Below are 22,509 nucleotides of genomic sequence, written 5' to 3'. Positions count from 1 at the left end.
ATCCACCTCCACTCTCACCTAGATTTGTCTACGCAGGGACTTGGGTCGGCTTAATGGTGTTGCTCAGGGACGTGGATTTTGCACACGCTTGTAGCTAGGTCTAGTGTAGACCAGTCCCAAGACACTATTTCCTGTAGGTGCTGATAATATATACTGTGCCATATGAGTGTGGGGAGGATTAATTCCTTTATGTTCGTAAGCCACACTGAAATTCCTGACTGGAAAGTGCTTATGATGGGCCACATACCCCACATATTCCCTGAATGGGTTAATGTGGACCTGAGAAACCAGGAATGACCGCTGGCTGCATCTGGAGGGGAAGCCATGCTTGACTGATTATGAAGCTCAAGCAAGCAGGAGGTTTATAGCAGAAGGGGGCTGAAGGGAGGGAGTCTGGCAGTCACCCTATAGAAACAGAAAGGTGGTGAGGAGGAAATTCAGGATGGAGAGTAAGCATAGGGCTCCTGGCCATGAATGAAGCATAAACCCAGAGAAGTAGCAGGGAAGAAAGCCTGAGAGAGACTAAGTTGGGAGATATCCAGGGAAACAGAAGGAAGCCAGTGAAGTCCCTGGGGTGAACCCAGTGTATAAAGGGCCTATGTCTCTCTATCGGCCAGTGGCCCAGAGACAAGGTCCTGACACAAGGTCTTGTAATTAATTGGTGGACTTTTGTTTGTGGAATTTTGTTACCCCAAAAGAAGCAGACATTCATTATAGACTCACAGAATCATAGAATACTAGAACTGGAGGGGACCATCGAGTCCAGTCTCCTGCCCTCATGGCAGGACCAAGCACTATTGTGGCCTGGGTAGCGGCCAAGGCTTTGTCTACACTACACGGTGTATTGACACTGCAGTGATCAATCCACTGGTGTTGATTTGTCGCACCAGCTTAGATATGATAAATTAATCTCCGAGTGCTCTCCCGTCAACTCTGGTAGGACACCAGGATGAGAAGAGTAGCTGGAGTTGACAGGAGAGCAGCTTCTCCTGATCTTACCACGTGGAAGACACTGCGGTAAGTATGTCGACTGGAATTGTGTAGGGTAGATTGACAGGGGAAGAGTTAGTGTAGACCAGGCCCAAGTTACTCAACAGAGACGCCACAGCAAAGGAGAGACTGTCAGCAGGGGGTGCCAGAGTGAAAGCAAGCCATTAGGAGACACCAGGCCACAAGATGTCCCTGTGACGAATGAACCCCCGTACAGTGCTACAGAACTATAAAACTTTCCATTACATTGAGATTTAAATTGGTCTACCAATCTGAACAATCACAGCCTGTCAAGACATCTGATTTTAAAATATTCATTGGGCCCAAATTTAGTGATTTTTGGCACTTTGGTTTTTCAGAATTGTGGGAAGATCAGGCCCCTTGAAGGGGGTCTCAAGTTGATCCAAAAATTGAGGTAACTCAAAACATTAGACACTTTTGAAATGTTAGGGCTTGCGTCTGTAGCCAGGACATGATCTGCACTAACCTAAGCAGACTCCAAAAGGGATTCAATTCACTTATTTTCTTCCTTGGACAAAAACCATTTGGTTTATAATGTGCTAAGCAGGCAGGAGCAAAAAGAACTCTTTGTTGTTCTGGAGCAAGGAGGCTACCACTAGTTGTTTTGAGTGCCAAGAAATGCATCCACATTGTGTACCATTATCTGAGGACCTACACTGAACAGCTTTGCACATGATTAAAGTGACTATCCTGGCAAGAATAGTTTTAACTAATAGTTAAAAAGAAGAGAACACAATTAAAGGCCCAATTTGGAGCCAACCATTACACCCATTCTCCATGTTTGGGGGCACAACCTTGTTTCCCTTAAATGCCCTCGCCACAATTAATGCCCATGATGCAAATATTACCAAACTTGACATCCACCAGTAAAAACCTGATTTGGAGCTGCAGACCTTGCCGGTGTGCAAATGGACTCATAATTACGGTGCATGCAGACACAGAGGCCTTCTAGGAAAAACAAGCACTAAAGGTTTGTGTTTGTAAGAGAAAATGTCACGTCATTAGTAAAGAAGGTCACAAGGACTTTTCTTACCTTCTGATCTTGACTGTAGGCCAGAATCCAGTCCTCCTGCTTGGGGTGGAACAGCAGGCTTTGGATGTAGAAGTTCAGCCGGTATTTTTGATAGGTGGCCCCTTCATCGGAGCTGATGAGTAAACTGCTCTCAATTTCTGGATCAGTCAGCAACATAATCTATATGGATGAAATAGTCACAATTGAAAGGAGTCAAACGGAAAGATGAGGAAGCAGCCAAGATTTACAGGAAAACGGGGAACCTGATGTTTTTTAGAGGCAGACAGTATAAAAATCAGACTATACAACTCGAGTGTAGCAAACATGTTAGAACAAAGCAAGGATGACCAATCTTCCTGGAAGCAAAGCCATACATGATAACTGTCTGTGTGCATGTATCTGAAGTATGTAGCAATCAGACAGACAGTCGGGTAAATTAAAATGAGCAGGGTTAATTATAACAGGTTAAATGTTCAACCTAATCACCCCTTTGTAACCATCAACAAGCTCTGAATCCAGGATAGCCAACACCAAAGCACATTTTGCTAAGGTTAACATCAATACAAGGAAACCTTCCTCATTCATGGTAGATACGTTCCTGGCACCACCATGAATGGAAAAATTAGCAAATACTGGGAATCACAACTTGGCTCCCGAACTCACCATGGCTCCGGACAGCTGTGGTGAGTTCCCCATGGCTTCCAGCTCCCGCCACCCCCTCAGGCTGGGATAGGAGAACTTCACAAATATGCAGAAACATGAATAGAAATTCAGCAAATCACAAAGGTCTCCTGTTTTCCTTTTTGAGTTGCAATCATCAGGGTAGGTGGACAATATACAGTAATGCAAGCATGTTATATAAGCAGAGGAAATTGAAGAAAGAAAGAAAGAAAGAAAGAAAGAAAGAAAGAAAGAAAGAAAGAAAGAAAGAAAGAAAGAAAGAAAGAAAGAAAGAAAGAAAGAAAGAAAGAAAGAAAGAAAGAAAGAAAGAAAGAAAGAAAGATAAATTCCCAGTGGTGGAATCTGTTAGATTGCAGAACAGTCTGCAGATAGAAGGTGGAGGAAAATGTAATTGCTAGAGATTTTATAACCTGCTTTGCAGGGAGCATACTTGCTTTGGGAGGGGGACATTGATAACCCACTAGGTTCGTCCCAACTCTAATTTCCATTATGCTATGAATTATGGTTTCAGTAATGTACCAGAAACAGAACCTGCTCTGTGAAGTTGCTCCTTCAGCTTAGTCTAAGGGTGTTACAGCGTGCATGGCTTGTAGTTCCATGGCCATTCACCACCAATTAACTTACTAATTGGTCTGTATGGCGGATGAATCAGAGAGAAGTAGGAGAGTCTGCCCTCCTGCCTCTGTGGGCAGGAAACAGGTTTGAGAGCCACAAAGAGGACGACTGCAGTCTTACAGCAAGAGAAAAACAATGTCACCCGGAATAGAGAACAAGTCAGCACAACTGGCAAACACACAAGGCTTTGAAAGACCTTTTCCTGCAACAAGATTAAAGCTCTGTATCATTAGTGTCATTTTAAAAATGCATAGTTTACAATCTCTGAAAATGCCAGGCACCAATGAGCTCCTAAACAAGCCCGAACTGAAAGGAACAGCTTCTAGCATTTCACAGTGGGAGTCTTACTCTGTGTTCATGCATTTCAGAATATTTTTCCTGTTCCCACTGACCATTCAGGAATAGAGGGGTGAGCAAAGTCCGAAAGCAGAAGGGGTGGAAGACAGCATATAACAAACTGATCAATAATTCTAATTCAGGAGGCCCCATAAAGATCTTGAATAGTACAGTAGATATAGATATTGTTATGCATATCTCTGTATATATACAGATGCAATATACATAGAAGTTCTGTATATCTAGATGGTGGGCAGATAATCTTCTAAATATCTAAAACCACATGGCAGTGTTTCCTACTGGAGAGTGAACTGAACTGAGATTCAGGAGAACTGAATTCTACACCCAGCTCTGCTATTAATCTGATTGTAACCTTGGTGAAATCACATTAGCTCCTTGTTTCAGTGCCCCCATTGTAAAATGGGGGGAAATTATAGTTCCTTTTGTAAAGTGCCCTGGGATCTACTGATGGAAAGGGCTAGATAAGGACTAAATATTATAATATTCATTAGAAACAATCATGTTCATTATCCTATGGTGGTGACTTCATCTTGGCTGGCATATAAAAAACAAATTATTATTACAATCGAAATTCACAGTCCATCCGCTATCAATGAGCCAAGCAAAACAGTTTGAGTGTCACCCCAAAGCACCCAGATGCATACTATTCTCTGCCTCGTTCTCCCAACATGATTTCTGTGATATTGCCACTACAGACGAGTAGATCAACAGGCAAGATGAATTTTCTAGTCTTGTGTGACCATGCACTTAAAAAGAAATGCTGTTGATGTGGGTACGTGAAAAGATCGTACAGCAGAACACTAACCGCACTGGAGCAACTAGAGCAGAAATAAATGCAAATCAATGGCGTATTCCAGAGCTCACTGAAGTTAATGAGTCTTTCCATCAGCCTCAATGGGTTTTGGATTACGACTCTAAGGAACACGGCTAGCCGAGATCAGTTCCAGTCTCACAGCTTTTTATCTTAGGTACTCACATGACCCCATTTCCACAAACTTTGATGTATTTATCTTCACAACATCTCCATGAGATAGAGTATTGCTATTATCCCAGTCTACAGATGGGAAACTTAGTCGCAGAGAAGCTAAGTAATTTAGTCAGTATCGCACAGGGAAATCTGCGGTGGAGGAGAGAGAGGAACACAGGTCTCCTAAAGCTAGCACCCTAGCCACCAAACAAATTAACCCTAGACTTACATTATCCATAGACTCATAGACTTTAAGGTCGGAAGGGACCATTATGATCATCTATTCTCATCTATTCTCTATAATGATCTGTGATCATTCATTATGATCATTATTTTCTTTCCTTGATTTATCTTGCACTAGCCTTGGTTTCTATTTCATCACCTACTGTACAGGACCTCATTTCAAGAGGATAAAATAAGTTAGAACTCCCTAAGGTGACATCTTCCAAAGTCACCATGCACCGGGGAGTCAGAACCCCAGGCTGCTTACCTGAAAACTTAAAAGCAAACTTAGTTACAAAACATTTGCATTTAAATAGACAGAGCTAGGAGCCCAGGGACAGCATGAGAACCAGAAAGAAACGAAACTGACTGGAAACCAGGAGGGAGAAGATGTGGTGAAGGGGTGGAAAAGGGAGAGACAGGCAAGGCAGACTATTCTAGTTTCATTGTCCGAGCTGACAAAAATGTGCATGGTGAATAAATGTAGGCAAGTCCTCTTGATTTTTTAAATTCTTCTTGTCTGGATGACCTCAGGTGTCTTTAGTGACATGAATCAGACTTTTCTTTGCTGTACAGAAAGCACAATATGACCCCATTTACCAGAGAGTAGGCATTATGCAAGCATCCAAACTGGAAAGGATTAAACACTAAACAGAACAAAGTAACAACCCACCAACAATCATAATACAAGTCACAATTGAAATGGAGTGTAATAGCAAATGGTCCGGAGACTATAGCTTGCTTTCTTACATCATGGTCTGAGGTAAATAGGATGAAGTTTAATAAAGGCAAATGCAAAGTGTTCCACTTAGGAAGGAACAATCAGTTTCATACATACAGAATGGGAAGCGACTGTCTGGGAAGGAGTACGGCAGAAAGGGATCTAGGGGTTATAGTGGACCACAAGTTGAATATGAGTCAGCAGTGTGATGCTGTTGCAAAGAAAGCAAATATGATTCTGGGATGCATTAAGAGGTGTGTTGTGAGCAAGACACGAGAAGTCATTCTTCCGCTCTACTCTGCACTGGCTAGGCCTCAGTTGGAGTATTGTGTCCAGTTCTGGGCATCGCATTTCAAGAAAAATGTGGAGAAATTGGAGAAGGTCCAGAGAAAAGCAACGAGAATGATTAAAGGTCTAGAGAACATGAGCTATGAGGGAAGACTGAAGGAACTGGATTTGTTTAGTTTCAAAAAGAGAAGATTGAGGGGGGACATGATATCAGTTTTCAGATATCTAAAAGGGTGTCATAAGGAGGAGGGAGAAAACTTGTTCATCTTGGCCTCTGGGGATAGAACAAGGAGCAATGGGCTTAAACTGCAGCAGGGGAGGTTTAGGTTGGACATTAGGAAAAAGTTCCTAACTGTCAGATGCTGCGTCTAGACTGGCAAGTTTTTCCGCAAAAGCAGTTGCTTTTGCAGAAAAACTTGCCAGCTGTCAACACTGGCCGCTTGAATTTCCACAAGAACACTTACTTCCTACTGTCTGAAATCAGTGCTTCTTGTGGAAATACTATGCTGCTCCCATTCGGGCAAAAGTCCTTTTGCACAAAGCTTTTGCGCAAAAGGGCCAGTGTAGACAGCTCAGATTTGTTTTGCACAAAAAAGCCCCGATCGCGAAAATGGAGATTGGGGCTTTTTTGCGCAAAAGTGCGTCTAGATTGGCACGGACGTTTTTCCCCAAAAAGTGCTTTTGTGGAAAAGCGTCCGTGCCAATCTAGATGCTCTTTTCCACAAATGCTTTTAATGGAAAACTTTTCCATTAAAAGCATTTGCGGAAAATCATGCCAGTCTAGACGTAGCCTCAAGGTAGTCAAACACTGGAATAAATTGCCCATGGAGTTTGTGGAATCTCCATCTCTGAAGATATTTAAGAGTAGGTTAGATAAATGTCTATCAGGGATAGTCTAGACAGTATTTGGTCCTGCCATGAGGGCAGGGGACTGGACTCGATGACCTCTCAAGGTCCCTTCCAGTCCTAGTATACTATGATCATCTTTTGACCAACTTGGCACTGGTCCCTTTTTTAGAAAGGATCCTGGAGTATTTAGATTATAAAATCCTCCAAGCAGGGACTGTCTGTGTGTTAGGGGTTTGCACTGCACTTTGCAGAGTGTGGATGTGAGCAGTAACAACGATCAGAATGGAATATGTGGTCCGACCCAGTGGGATGGACTAATTTCATCTGAGGTGATGAATTTTGCCCTTGTATTTAGCTTCAAAATTTCCTTTTCCATAATCTACTATCCCATCTTTCCCATCAAGTCGAGCTAAAAATCATGAGGGCGGGGAAGTACTGGAATGGGTTACCTGGGGAGGTGGTGGAATCTCCATTCCTAGAGGTTTTTAAGTCTCGGCTTCCCAGAGCCCTGGCTGGGTTGATTTAGTTGGGATTGGTCCTGCCTTGGGCAGGGGGTTGAACTTGATGACTTCCTGAAGTCTCTTCCGGCTCTAGGATTCTACGATTGTATGATTTTTAAAAGTGAAAGCCACGTCCAAACCATTCACATGGCCAGAGGGAGTCCTTTCGGTAATGGGCGTTGCTGCTTTTTTCTGTCTACGACCAGGTGGAACAAAGCTCCAGAATGTGGCTCGGCTTCCCCCAGCAAAGGTAATGACTTTCTGTTCCTATCAGGGCCCACGTGGTGTCCTCAGAACTCTCGTACTCATACTAGGCACCATGAGCGCAGGCAGCATTTTAGATGAATTGTGGTGGGTTTTTTTTCAAAAAAACAGTCAATAGAGTTGACGCAGGCTTTGGCAACCGAACAGGAGGCACCCATTTATCACCCTCTTCCCCCGAAATGGAAGCAACAGTATTTGCTTTTCCTAACAGTGACAAATGAACATGAAGTGCAGCTGATGGATTTTAAACACTTCACCCAAATCTTGTTGCTTTCTTCTTTCTTTGGTATTAGTTAGAGACACCACATCGACTTGGTAAGTTACACAGAACCTTGCTTCCCCCCCCCCCATGTTTTCTTCTGGCTCCTCTGCACATCAATTACATCAATGGAGATTCTCTTATATTGCAATGCTGCCTCCCACCAGACCTCAGAGCTGGCCACGTAACAGTCCCATGCAGATTCTAGAAGGCCCATGGCAACTGGGAGCCACGGGCACTTTAGAATTGCCAGGCCTTGGGACAATTGGACCTGTTTCCACGTACTAATTGATATGTAAATGTTCATCCAGTGGCCGGAATGGAGCACAGGAGTTTTTCCTCTCTGGGGTTGGTTTTCTACAGATCTAATGCATTCCCATATGAAGAGAGGCTAAAGTGACTGGGACTTTTCAGTTTAGAAAAGAGGAGACTGAGGGGAGATATGATAAAGGCATATAAAATCATGAGTAGTGTGGACAGGGTGAATAAAGAAAAGTTATTTATTAGTTCCCATAATAGAAGAACTAGGGGACACCAAATGAAATTAATGGGTAGCAGGTTTAAAACTAATAAAAGAAAGTTCTTCTTCACGCAGCGCATAGTCAACTTCTGGAACTCTTTGCCAGAGGAGGCTGTGAAGGTTAGGACTATAACAGAGCTTAAAGAGAAACTAGATAATTTCATGGAGGTTAGGTCCTTAAAAGGCTATTAGCCAGGGGAAGAAATGGTGTCCGTGGCCTTTCTTTGTCAGAGGTTGGAGATGGATGGCACAAGACAAATTGCTTGATGATTGCCTTTGGTCCACCCTCTCTGGGGCAGCTGGTGCTGGCCACTGTCAGCAGACAGGCTACTGGGCTAGATGGACCTTTGGTCTGACCCAGTACGGCCATTCTTATGTTCTTATGTTCACAATTCCTCATGGTGGGCCAGCTCGTGAAAAATCTTTGACTACCCATAAGTCCCTCTGAAGTGAATAGAAACTGTTCGTTCAGTACCAAACGTGCTTTTGGCCCAATACACTTAGGCAATGAGAGAAACATCACCCAGGAAACCAGCGGTTTTCCCTACAGCTGAGCTGAATTCTTAAAATAGATCTCTTTCCTTCAAGGTAGTCTTTAACTAGAAAGAAAAAAAACCCAATCTGTTCCCTGAAGCCTTTCTGTATGTAGCTTCAACTTTTCTTTTTCAAGAGCTGAACAAAACGAAAGATTTTATTTCCCTTTGTTTTATTTGTGGCAAGCTGTCTCGCAACGTAGCAAACGCTGCGAAAATCATTCATTTCCTGGAACTTTTTTACTGCCAATGTAGGAAAATATTATTGAAAACAATAACAAGATTTCCCTGATACAATGCACTGATTATTGCACCCTGTTAATACAGAGCAGAGTTAAGGCTGATGGGGTCTCCAAACAGCGCATTTTCCTTCTTTATGGTGTTTGTATTCCTTTTAACTTTAACCTTCACTAAGAACACAGAAAGCTTATTTTGGGGAAAACGACACCACCTCCTCTGTAATATATTTTATCCTAAATTATTTATATGTGTTCTCAAGTAGAGAGGGAAACAATTTTCTCATCCCACGAATATTGTGGAGATTTCAGAAATGGGTCCGTTTTGCACTGGGAAGAAACTGAAACTTTTTAATGAAAAAATAAGTATTTGCCTTTTTATGTTTCAGAATAGACAATCGCCTGGAAAGCCTAGCGAATCCTGGGCTTCGCTAGGACATGGAAGATCTGGGTTTAAGTCCCAGAGATGAACCCAGTAAAACACGGATTCAAACTCAGGTGTCTTATATCCTAGGTTAGTGTCCTAATCACTGGTCCACTTGCTATTCTAGGACTTTCTTGCCTATAATCTTAGTTTTGATCTATCAACATTTTCCAACCAAAAAAAAAAAAAAAAACCTTTCCCCTCACTCTTAACTCCATCTCATCATAGTTTTTGTCTGGAAATGTTATTGTACTTAGTTTTTTTTGTGTCTAGTTGTTTGTACACTGGAAGCTCTGTAAAAGACTAATCTGCTCTATCCCTGTGCTTACCAAAATAGAGGCATATTAAAAAGCAATTGAAAACAGTTCCCTTGACTTATGTGACATTTCTTGTGTGCTTGTTTTCCAAAAGAGGGGCTGATTTCTCAAACAAAATGATTCATTAAATAATGCCCATTCTCCCCCTCTCTTTTGCATTCCATACACACTATTTTATATGCGAAGACAGTGAATAGATTAAAAACTCTAAACGGTGTCTATTTTAATAATGGGCTGTAACCTATCGATTTAAGAGACAGAAGAACCATCCCATTCCACCAACTCTGACTTGTGCATAAATCCAGAGACGGCAGAGTCCTGTTTACCAACCATTTGTCAAGTACTGAAGAGATCAGAGAGAAATTGTACTCCATATTCCTTCTGATAAGGGCTAACTGGACAACACTTTTCAATATCTTATTATTATTTATATCATAGGAGTGTTAAGAAACCTTGAGATCAGGGCCCTATTGGGGTGGGTGCTGTACAAGGACAACTTAAGATGCAGTCTCTAATCTGAAAAGCTGAGGCCGTGTCTACACAAGAGATCTGGCACAGTGGCACAGCTGTGACAATGCAGCTGCACCACTGTAAGATCTCCAAGGTCTCCCATCGGCAGTCGGTTTCTATTAGAGTGCCCCAACGATCGGCTCTAGGCCCAGTTTTGTTCACATCTTTATTAATGATCTGCAGGAGGGGATGGATTGCACCCTCGGCAAGTTTGCAGATGACACTAAGGGGAGAGGTAAATACACTGGAGTGCAGGGTTAGGGTCCAGAGTGACCTGGACAGATTAGGGGATTGGGCCAAAAAAAATCTAATGAGGTTCAACAAGGACAAGTGCAGAGTCCTGCACTTGAGACAGAAAAATCCAAGTATTGTTACAGGCTGGGGGCCAACTGGCTAAGTAGCAGTTGTGCAGAAAAGGACCTGGAGGTTACAGTGAATGAGAAGCTGGATATGAGTCAACAGAGTGCCTTTGTAGCCAAGAAGGCTAATGGTTTATTAGGTTGTATTAGGAGGAGCATTGCCAGCAGATCTAGAGAAGTGATTATTCCCCTTTATTTGGCTCTGGTGAGGCCACATGTAGAGTATTGTGTCCAGTTCTGGGCCCCGCACTATAGAAAGGATGTGAACACGTTGGAGAGGGTCCAGCGGAGGGCAACCAAAATGATGAGGAGGCTGGAGCACATGACCTATGAGGAGAGACGGAGGGATTTGTGCTTGTTTAGTCTGCAGAAGAGAAGAGTGTGTGTGTGGGGAGGGGGGGGGGGGAAGGGGAGTTGATAGCAGCCTTCAACTTCCTGAAAGGAGGTTCCAAAGAGGATGGAGAGAGGCTGTTCTCAGCAGTGACAGATGGCAGAACAAGGAGCAATGGTCTCAAGTTGCAGTGGGAGAGGTCTAGGTGGGATAGTAGGAAAAACTATTTCACTAGGAGGGTGGTGAAGCACTGGAATGGGTTCCCTAGGGAGGTGGTGGAATCGCCATCCCTAGAGGTGTTTACGTCTCGGCTTGACAAAGCCCTGGCTGGGTTGATTTAGTTGGGATTGGTCTTGCCTTGGGCAGGGGGCTGGATTTGATGACCTCTCTTCCAGCTCTATGATTCTATGATAATGAAACCAACTCAATGAGCGGCAGTACCTCTGCAAGCAGGACAGCATCCCACACCAACACGGCGCTCTCTGCACTGGAGATCTTTCCGCAGAGTGAAGACGTGTCCTCAGTGTAACTTATGTGGGTCAGGGTGGGGAGTTCACATCCCTTAGTAGCATAACTTAAACCAACAAATGTGCTTATACAGTCATAGCCTCAGTCTAAATAGACAAGACAGGTGACAGGAAGTATTATAGGCCCATTTTACAGATGGAGAAAGATGACAGATCTCTTTTGAGGTACTAAAAGGACATCAATGGGAGTGGAGCACTTAATCTGGCCATAAGTGACTGACCCAAGGTTCCCACAGGGAATCTGTGGCAGAGCTGGGAATTGATCCCAGGCCTGACCAGAGTTGCTTTAACAATGAGACCATCCTTCTTCTCACTTTTAATTGAGAGCTCTGTTTAAAAACTGTTAGCACAATATGGCCCACATGAATAACATGATAAACTTAAAAAACAATAAATAATCTAGTAGCACTGTAAAGACTAACAAAACATGCAGATGGTATCATGAGCTTTCGTGGGCTCCACCCACTTCTTCAGATGACCAGCTTGGTAGGTTGATAATGATCCAGCCACCCAGTATCTTTATTCAATCCATGGGTGTAAGAATCGAACTTGTGAATGAGTTTAGTTCCAGTCCTTCCCTGTGTATTTGGCTTGTGGAATTGGTTAGTAACAAAACAGCTACTTGAAGATCTGTTAATGAATGCCCAGGCCGATTGAAGTGTTCCCCGCCAGGTTTTTGTATGCTCCCTTTATGGATATCTGATTTGCGTCTATTAATTCTTTCCCGTAGGAACTGTCCAGTTTGTCCAATATATATTGCAGTGGGACATTGCTGGCATTTGATGGCATAAATTAAATGAGTACTCATAGATCATAGAACTATTGTCTCCTGGTAAATGAGGAAAGAGAACATGATTCTTAATTAAGGAATCCTTATAACACATCAAAGATGCTGGTAAGTATTTATATTCCCATATTAAGGGTAGGGAAACTCATCCACAGAGGCTCATGTTAACAGAGGGCAACATTCACCCTTATGTTTGAGGTCAGCACAAAGAACTATACAGAACCAAAGTCCCAGTGTGAGTGTTAAAGAGACTTAGGTTGTGCTGAGATGTTGTAAAAGCTTTAAGCACATAGCTGAATTTTAATCACAATGATTTAGTATCTGGGCTGGATGAGGAATCCAGCAGTCTGAGCCCCTAATCACATGATGTAAACATTAGCTCCAGGATCAATCCGTTCCCAGGTAAGGAACAAGGAATGATAAAGCTTCTCACTTGTTGAAACTCTTGTAAATCAAATTTGAGATTCTTATCTCTGTATTCTACATGCACATTGCATTCCATTCAGTAGCTCGGCACTGACTCAAACCCGGCTACTGCTTGTTACCATTGCTACCTAACAGTCCACTTGCCTTAAATATGCTAAAAATAGACCAGATCATTTGAAATAGTTTAGAAAACAATTATGACAATTCAAGTGTGGAACCTTGCTAATTTGGACTAATTCAGACCTTTCCAGATCATTGTATTTTGTGAATAGGTAAATAAACAAGCAAACACAACAACAATGCCGTGGAATCTATATCCTATAATCTACTGTGCTAATTTTGGAGGTGTTGTTTAGTTTCAATTATTTATAAACAGTAGTGTACCTACACATGTATCGCACATTTAGTCAGAGAAATTAAATCTTAGCAAAGCGCAGCCTTGCTAAAGTGCTCTGCTTTGAATTCTTTGCTCATCTACCAGTTTAGCTTTACTGGACCATTTTAACTTGTTTGAGCGATCAGTTCATTGGTAGTCTTGCCAAATGGTCAGAGCAAGAGTTAGAGGGCATGTCTAAAGTACATTCCTCTTTCGAAAGAGGATTTACAAATCTCATGTTTCATTTGCATATTCGCAGGACAGCGCTTTTTCGAATAAGGGTTTTTCGAAAAAGAAACCAGAGTCTGGACGGGGTTCTTTAAAAAAAAAAACCCGTTTTTCAAAAGAACCCGTACACCTCATTTTTTCAGGAGTACGGGTTCTTTTGAAAAAGTTTTTTTTTTCCAAAAGAACGCAGTCTAGACTCTGGTTTCTTTTTCGAAAAACCTATTTCGAAAAAGCGCTGTCACGTGAATATGCAAATGAAGTGTGAGATTTGTAAATCCGTGCTTCATTTGCATTTTCGATCGGGCTCATTTACATTCATCTTTTGAAAGAGGAATGTAGTTTAGACATTGCCAGAGCTAGTTCCAAATGTTCTGATTCTAAACCCAGATGGGGTGCGTCCTAGGGATGTTAAATATTAGTTAATTGACTAGTCGATTAACCTCCGGTATTTTTATCAGTTACTCAACTATTCTATAGTCCCTGGGCATGGTGTTGGCAGCCAGTGCACTCCAGCCCTACTGCCGAGGAACCCCCTTCCACTCTGCGTTGCTACCTCTGTATCAGAGGCAGCAGTATGTGGTGGCAGGCAGGAGCAGATTAAAAACAGGCTCCCCTCACGGATCAGTTGCCTGTCACCCTGTTACCCTGTGCTGCCTGTGTTACAGGAGCTGTTGTGGCAGGAGACAGCAGCGTGGGGTGGCAGCAGCCCCAGTCTGCGGAGACTGTGAGCTCCCGGACCTGGAACAAGCCAGATCTGAGCCAGGCTGCCTGCCCGCCTGGCTCCTAATACACTTTAAATGCAGAGCCAGACTGAGCCAGGCTGCTGGCCAGCCTGCTAAAAAATGTACTGGCAGGGGAGGGGGGAATGCGTGTAGTCTATAGCATTAACTGATAAGCTTTTACTTATTGGTTAATCTACTACATTATTACATCCCTAGTGTGTCCAGAAGCAAAGCCAAGGGTCAGTGCCAGAAGCCAAAGCATTCCCAGGTAGAACATGGAACCAAGCATCTGAGCCAGGTGTCAGGAAAAAGTTGGGGGCTGAGCAGGGGCAGGCTGTGTCTACAGAAAGGCTACACACAGAAAATACAGGATCATGTACAGATGTAGGCTAGGAACGCATTAAGCAGCCACTGGACTGCTACCGCTACTGAGCGTAAGTATCACCCTACTGACTCCTGCCGCCAGTCAGGTGGTGCAGGAAATCAGACAGCTTGTATCAGACTGGCGCTGCTGCAGGTTGGCTCTGATGCTTTGCATCCCAATAAAGCATTTCATTCAAGGCTCTCAAAGCAATTAGTTAATCCGCAACTTGGTGAACATGCTTTGCAGAAGGGCAAATTAAGACAAGAAAGGTTAAATAACTGGTCCAGGAACAGTTTGTATCCATGGCAAAATCAGAAAGAGAACACACATGTCTGGGTTAGTAATAGAAGTAGTAAAGAAGCCACCAACAGCCCCAGCTGAGTGTGCTAAGCACTGTACATCTACATAGTAAGAGACAGTTACTTTTCAGAAAAGACTGCAGCCCAGAAATACAACCCATGGAAATGGGAAAAGAGAGATACAGAGAGTGAAAGTAACTTTCCCTGGACCAGCAACAAAGATGAAAAGCCAGGTGTTCTGACCCTGTTTTCTGTACAATCTGCTACCCCACATATCCCTCCCTAAAAGCCACTGAAAATGGATTACAGCAAAGATAGTTGATGTTCTTCTTACATATAAAGCTACCACAAGCAGTGTAATCTGGATTAAACGCATGTAGAGACAGAAAAAGGGGTGACTGAATATTATCAAGGTAGGTGAACTGATGGCCAAACAGCTGCTGAGTAGGTTTCACCCCATTTATGGTGAATCTGGGATTTATATGGACTGGGAGATTCATTGTGGCAGGCACATTTAGTCCATTTATTTGTATTCAGCCTTATAAACGTTCAACTCTCGTGATGGGTCCCATACCGCATCTAGTGGGTGACAAGCCCAAAATTTAATAATGTTCATTATAAAGGAGACTTTTCAGGATATTAATCTTCAGCATCCCTGTTCTTAATTGTATGCCATTCCTCCTAGTTATCCCCTCTTATGCCATCCTACAATTAATGTTTCTTCTTGCTAGGGATGCTTTTAGACAGTGCATAGTTGGCATTTAGCCAAAGTACCAGTGGGAACGTTCCTTACATTAGGTAGGAATTCTCTGTCAGGGGTCAGAGGAGAGAGACTCAGATTTGTCAAGCTATTCCTGTCCCACTTTGAAGGAACATTTTAAAAGTCTCAAATTGTCTGTGTGGTCCATAGTCATAAGTTATGGTACTAAGCTTCTGACAGCCCCAGTTGCCAGTGATGCATTATGCTTGGCAGTGAAAGGGCAGCTATACGTTTTTAATTAATCTCTTCTGCAATACATGCACTTAGAAGACACTATATGGTAAAATGACCTAGAATTAAAATAGGGAAACATGAAGATAAGGATGACGTCATACTAGTGAGCTATGAAATCACGGAAGTATTGTGTTGGCTCAAAGCTTTGATACACAATGGCCAAAAGACATGTCCACATATCTGAATGGTTTGATTTATTATGGAGTTATTGGAGGACACATCAGAACTAAAAGGTTGGATTTTCCTTGCCTTCTCAAGATCACAAAGCAGCCGTATTCCTTAGCTATAGACAGCTCACACCCAAAATCAGCCATCATCCAGGTGAAACAACATGCAAAGCATTCCCAGGCACACACCAAATTCTGTGCTGATTTATTTTCAGGGCAACTCCTCTGCAATCAATGAGATCTCACAGGATTCAGAATATGCCCCCATATGTTTTGTGGCAGGAGCTGTATAAGCAAGGAATTCAAGGCTCCAAGACGCCTTGGGGAGAGGAGGGAGAGATTTTATCTTAAATCAGTGCTACCAGGAAATTTTGCTTTTGCTGACTCCGGAAATTCAACAACTGAAAGGAGTGAAAATGCTGATCCAGGGAGGTTCAGCAACTGGACAGCAGCTGCAAGAATAGTTGTTAGAATCAGGTCCTGGACAAGTTGGGTGCGTCTAGACAGCACCCTCTGTCAGAATAAGCTTTGCAATTTGTGCTATGCAAATTGTGTAGCTTATTCCAAGTCTAAGTCGAAAGCACCAAATTTCAAAATAAGGCACTATTGCGACAAATGCCTTAACCCTCATGGAACAAGGGTTACAGGGAAGTCAGGAAATAACGGGCGCTTTTAAAGACGTGGTGTTACTATTTCGGTACTTGCTTTCATTCCTGTAACCACGCTGGCCATCTCCAGGTGCCCCTTCATGACTGTGACAGGGTGCCTGCCCTGCACTGGGCCTTTATGCCTAAGGCTCAGATCTTGAGCCTTAGGGTGGCTGGAAGAACCCAGCTGAAGCGGTTAGGCTAATGAGAGCCTAGCTGTCAGAGATCCAGAGAAGCCCGGGTGGCTAGGCGAGCCCAGCTGTCAGCTATAAAGGGAGGAGCACAGTTTGCTAAGGGGGAGAGCCAGTGGAGGGCTGACTGCAGAGGAAGCAGGAGCCCCTTGGAGGGAGACAAGCTGGAGATGACCAGCAAAGGCTGGAGGAGGGCCAGCCAAGACTCCCCCTGGCTAGGGACTGGAAACACAGCCCCTGGCTTGCGGGCAGATCATGAGGCCGACTAGGTAAGCTGAGCCGTTGAGACAAATGTCTATGATGAGCAACTCATACAGACTGTAACTTGCCCTGAGAGGGGCTATATGAGGACAGTCAGGGGGCACTGAGGCACACTGGGGGTGTGCACCCCCTGACAATGACCTACAGTCATGTTTCAGGCAGCCTGCCTCAGTTTTTCTTCTTGGATTGTTCAAATAAATCTTCCCTTCAGACTTTTGCATGATCTGAAGTATACTGCAAATAAAACTAAACAACCCCATTCCTGAGTGTACGCAACACAAAGCTTTTCTTCCTTCTCCTAGGCCTTCCTACTCGGTGCCTTTACAGTCTCTCCACAGGTTGGACAGAGTCTGTGCCAGACCTCCTTGGTCTTATGTTGAATGTACATTTCAATGGTAGTCAATAACACTTGTCAGAGAAACTTTGACAGACCTTACTACATCTAAATATAAAATTGAAATTGAGCAGATTTTGCTGGAATTTCTTTTAAAAAATTGGGAAACATTCCAACAGTGTGGCAGTGTCCAGTTTCAACTTTATGTTGGAATGACATGTCAATTTTTCATTTTGTAATAATTTTTCATTTTTTATGTTTTTTGTTTTTTCACTAAGGCTGTGTCCAGACTCAGGGGTTTTTTCGAAAAAACTTCACCTGTGTGTAGACTGCAGCCGCGTTCTTTCGAAATTAAATCGAAAGAATGCGGCTTTTCTTTCGACGGTGGTAAACCTAATTCCACGAGGAAGAACGCCTTCTTTCGAAAGTGCTCTTTCGAAAGAAGGCGTTCTTGAAAGCAAACAGGCTTTTTAGAAAGACAGCATCCAGACTCACTGGGTGCTTTCTTTCGAAAAAGCGGCTTGCTTTTTCGAAAGTTCCGCGTGCAGTCTAGACGCTCTCTTTCAAAAGAGGCTCTTTCGAAAGAGGCTTGCAGTCTAGACATAGCCTAAGATGCAATGCAATCTCCAAAGCAACAACAGAAAATGCTTCTTTGGTTTGTGACAAAAACATGTGAGCCATTCACCATCAATGCAACTTTTGATGTAATACTTCCACAGACCTGTAGATTTGGTGTATATAATATATGCCTAATTTCAATTGTAAATGTATCCATTTAGCGTGTGTCTAAGGCATTTCTAGGACTCCTCTTATCCTACAGAAGCATAGGGACAGGCACCATATATAGCAATAGCCAGAGAGAAAGATGACCATATCTACCGTATATTCCGGTGTACAAGATGACCTCTGATGTTAAAAAACATCCCCCAAAAATCGGGGGTCGTCTTGTACGCCGGGTATACATCCCAGGCGCGCCTGGGATGACCCGCCGCCGGCTTCCCCCGAGGCTTTGCAAAGCCTCGGGGAAGCATCCCAGGCGCGCCTGGGCTGCCCCCCCGCCGGAGCCCCTCCGCGGCTTTGCAAAGCTGCTGCGGCTTTGCTCCCGGTGCCTCTGGTCGGCTGGGGACCGTCTCCAGCAGACCAGGGACACCGGGAGGAAAGGAGGCGGAGGGGCGCTGGGGTAGAAGATGAAACCCTATCTTTTAATTAAAAAATTAGGGGGTCGTCTTATACGCCCAGTCGCCCTATACGCCGGAAAATACGGTAAGTATCTTTAGTGTGAGTGTTCATACACAGATCCTCTCAGCTGAGGAATGCTTGATGGAAATTGGAAGTTGGAGAAAGGTAATTTTAAGATGTTGGGGCCTATATGGCAACTGGGAGGAGAGGCGGCATTGGAGACAGTGCGGGACCTATGAGCCAGGGGAGCATCCCATTATACAGAGGGAACTCTCCAGATATTGGTCAATTAACCTGGCTGTATTTGGGCCTAAAGCTGTGTGTCTACATACGTGCGTGTATGTAAACACACGGCAACAGCCAAATCCTCTGGCAGATCCTCCGCTGGTGCAAATGCTGCTGACCTCAAAGGCATGAGGATCATTTGCGCCAGCCTCTCAGATGATATTTCACCTCACACAACCCCCTCCACCTGAAAATGGTGGTGCGAGATCTGAGCCAGTGCAGAATCAGGCTCGTTTGTGTTAAGGCTTTCACGGACTCAGCAGCTCGGCAGCTGCACGTTGAAGGCAATCATAACATTCAGTGCAATATATTTCTGAGAGACAGTTGGCCTACACAGGTACCGAAAAACTCCCACAGCCCGCCGGTCAGAACCTGTAAATAAAGTGCGTCATGGAAGGCAGCAATCTGTTCCACAGGTACACACCGCAGATGTGACAAAGCAGTGATGGAAAGAGTACACTAAATACATTTCAGGGGGAGCAAACCAGCACTGGGAACGCAGACAGCTGAGAGAACACGACTGGATTGTTTTATTCCAGAGAGAGTTAGGTGAGTCCTAGGCCAGACAGAAAGGCTGCTGGGTCTGAAAATGGGATCTGAAGAATTGTCTGAGAGTTAGTTACACAGCTGGGCAGTTTGCTGGCATATTCAACATGGGTCATAACAATGATTATATTTTACACGTATTATATAGACTGAAGGGCCCAACGTGTTTTACACAAATGCATGACTAAGCCTGCTACCACTTCTGTAGTAAGTAGTTAAGCGGTAGGTATGAGAGAAACTGGTGTTACTTCCCTGCTTCTGCCCCCATCTTACAAATGGGTGAACTGAAGCACAAAATTATTAAGGGTACGTCTACACTACAACGTTAATTCGAACTAACTTAGTTCGAATTAGTTAATTCGAACGAAGCTAATTCGAACTAACGTATCTAGAACTAAAAACTAGTTCGAATTAGCGTTTTGCTCATTCGAACGAGCATGTCCACATTAAGTAGACCCTGAACCGGGGTTAAGGCTGGCCGGAAGCAGAGCCGGCAGGGCATCAGAGGAGGACTTAGAGCGTGGAGATACTGTCTCAGGCTAGCCGAGGGCTGCGTTTAAAGGGACCCTACCCCCACCCCAGACAGGGTGCCCCGCTTGCAAAGCAGTCCTGGCTTGGAGTGCCCGGAGTGCCCACACTGGGCACATCACAGCACTCGGCCATCAGACCGGCTGCACTTGCCGCAGGCTGCCATCTGGGGAGAGGGGCCAATTGGGGGGCTGCAGGAGAGCTTCCACCCCCAGAAGCCCGCAGAGCCAGCCCAGTCCTCCCCAGCGGGGGCTCGTACCCCATTCCTCCCTCACATCCTTCCACTTACCCTTCCCTAGCCCCTTTTCTTGATGTACAAAATAAAGGACAATTGTGTTCAAAAATGGAATCTGTCTTTATTGAACAAAACTGGGGGAGACCGGGAAAAGGAGGTGGGAGAGGGGAAGAGAGAGGCTGGGAGAGGGGAGGGCAACTACAATGATCAGGGGTTGGGAACAGGTCCCATATGAAGAGAGGCTAAAGAGACTGGGACTTTTCAGCTTAGAAAAGAGGAGACGGAGGGGGGACAGGATAGAAGTCTCTAAAAGCATGAGTGGGGTGGAGAGGGTGCATACAGAAAAGTTCTTCATTAGTTCCCATAAAGAAGGACTAGAGGACACCAAAGGAAAGGAATGGGTAGCAGCCTTCAAACTAGAAACTAGAAAGTTGTTCTTCACAAAGCAAAGAGTCAGCCTGTGGAACTCCTTGCTGCAGGAGGCTGTGAAGGCTACAACTAGAACAGAGTTTAAAGGGAAGTGAGATCAAGTCATGGAGGTTGGGTCCATGGAGTGCTATTAGCCAGGGGGTAGGAGTGGTGTCCCTGCCCAAGGTTTGTGGAAGGCTGGAGAGGGATGGCATGAGACAAATGGCTTGGTCACTGTCTTCGGTCCATCCCCTCCAAGGTCCCTAGGGTTGGCCGCTGTTGGCAGACAGGCTACTGGGCTAGATGGACCTTTGGTCTGACCCAGGACGGCCATTGTAAGCTCAGGGCTCAGGGTCGAGGGTCTCAGTGGACCCCCTTGATTTTCATGCACACCTGCTCCTGGGTGGTCAGGCTGGCAGCTCTCCTGCCCTAGCCGGCCACTTTCCTGTGCCTAGTGCGGAGATCGTGGATGAGGTCCACGATGTCCGCACTAGCCCAGGCGGGTGCCCGCCTCTTGCGGTCCCGGGCAAGCTCCCGGGAGCCGCCAGCCTGGTCCCGGGAAGAGGGGGAGGGATGGGGGGCAACGGGTGGCTGGCTTGAGCCGTGCCAGGTGCAGGGTCTGCTGGCTGGGTGCTGGCAGGCTTGCACCTGGCACGGGCACCGTAGCCAGCCCGTGCCCCTTTAAGGGGTCCGGGGCCGGGAGGGGGGCAATAGAGTTTCCCTGGTGTTGGCCAGAGTGGTCAACTCACTAGTTCAAACTAGGCTTAATCCTCGTAAAATGAGGTTTTCCTAGTTCGAACTAAGCGCTCCGCTAGTTCGAATTAAGTTCGAACTAGCGGAGCGCTAGTGTAGCGCCTATGAAAGTTAGTTCGAACTAACGTCCGTTAGTTCGAACTAACTCTGTAGTGTAGACATACCCTAAGTGACTGTCCAAAGAGGACAGATGTAATCAGTAGCAAAGCAAGGAATAAAACTCAGGAGAACAAAACCCACTCTGACCCCTAACCACTTGTCCACAAACACTAGCAAAGCCCAGCGGTTATAGATTTATGGAACGCTAATATAGAGGGTTTTTTTCTTCTCCCAGGTGAGCACAGTAAAATACTATGCAGAGGAATCAATCTGAAAAAGGAATTCATTTGCTGTGAATAAAGTCATACCCTGTATAGAAACACAGTCAAATGAGTTTGGATGAATATGATGCAGTGCTGGATTGATTTTTTTTTATTATTTTTTTCCCTGTCTAGAATCAGGAGAACACTGCTCCTTTGATAATGTTCTGTCCTGTAGGAAAATAGGAATTACTGTCTAGCACAGTGCTACAGTCCCCCTCATGTACCTCACTGGGCAATTCTAGATGCCTTGCAGAGATGTGTCGTGAAAACCCCTCCGTGCTTGTAATAAAGTGAAGAAAGTTCTTCCTGACCCCAGCTAGTGATCCGTTTTTGCCTTAAAACCGGAGAATGAATCACCTTCGTAATTTTGCCTCAGCTAGTGCAAATGTCGAAGATATTTCTTTTTCACATAACTGTTTAAATTTCTGACTGAGATAATTGTCATCTTCATCCACTGCACTGTCATTGTAATAATTAGAGCCAGCGAAATACTAATCGAGAAATTTGTCAATCAGCAAATGTTGCTGTTTTTCACTGAATAATTTATTTGATGAGTATTTTCTTCTCCGCAGTCAAACAGTTCTAATGATAATACAGTATCTGTGCCTAATTCATCAAAGTAATAACAGGGTTGTCTTTTCTATTTCCTCCAACTTTGAATCAACAGATGATGTTGCCATTTGTTCACATGCAAAAGCGGAGGAATGGTGAACAGTTTTACTACTAATTAGCAAATGTAATTAAAAAGAAACAGCATCACATTCTGGGGCTTACAGAAAATTAAATTGTATCTGGCTGCTCATGTGTTTATATAGTACCCATCGCTATAGTATTGGATCACCTCACGTTTATTAAATAATTTAGTTTCAAAACAGTGCTGTAAGCCAGACAAGTGTTATTACTTCTATTTTGCT

General features: G+C 44.2%; 1 protein-coding gene across 2 annotated transcripts in view; it reads right to left on the bottom strand.

Annotated features, from left to right (window-relative positions):
- The window catches only part of SORCS1 (sortilin related VPS10 domain containing receptor 1), a 477,697-nt gene that overhangs the window by 176,682 nt on the left and 278,506 nt on the right, over positions 1–22,509 (bottom strand). For both annotated transcript variants that reach the window (XM_075935517.2, XM_075935516.2), the window contains exon 4: positions 2,045–2,203. In XM_075935517.2, the coding sequence (XP_075791632.2) occupies positions 2,045–2,203 (159 nt within the window). The remainder of the gene's footprint in view (positions 1–2,044; positions 2,204–22,509) is intronic.

Source organism: Pelodiscus sinensis, chromosome 8 (assembly GCF_052426305.1).
Source record: "Pelodiscus sinensis isolate ZL-2025 chromosome 8, ASM5242630v1, whole genome shotgun sequence".
Taxonomy (NCBI): Eukaryota; Metazoa; Chordata; order Testudines; family Trionychidae; genus Pelodiscus; species Pelodiscus sinensis.
Note: the sequence above shows the minus strand (reverse complement) of the source record. Positions and strands in the feature narration are given on the sequence as shown.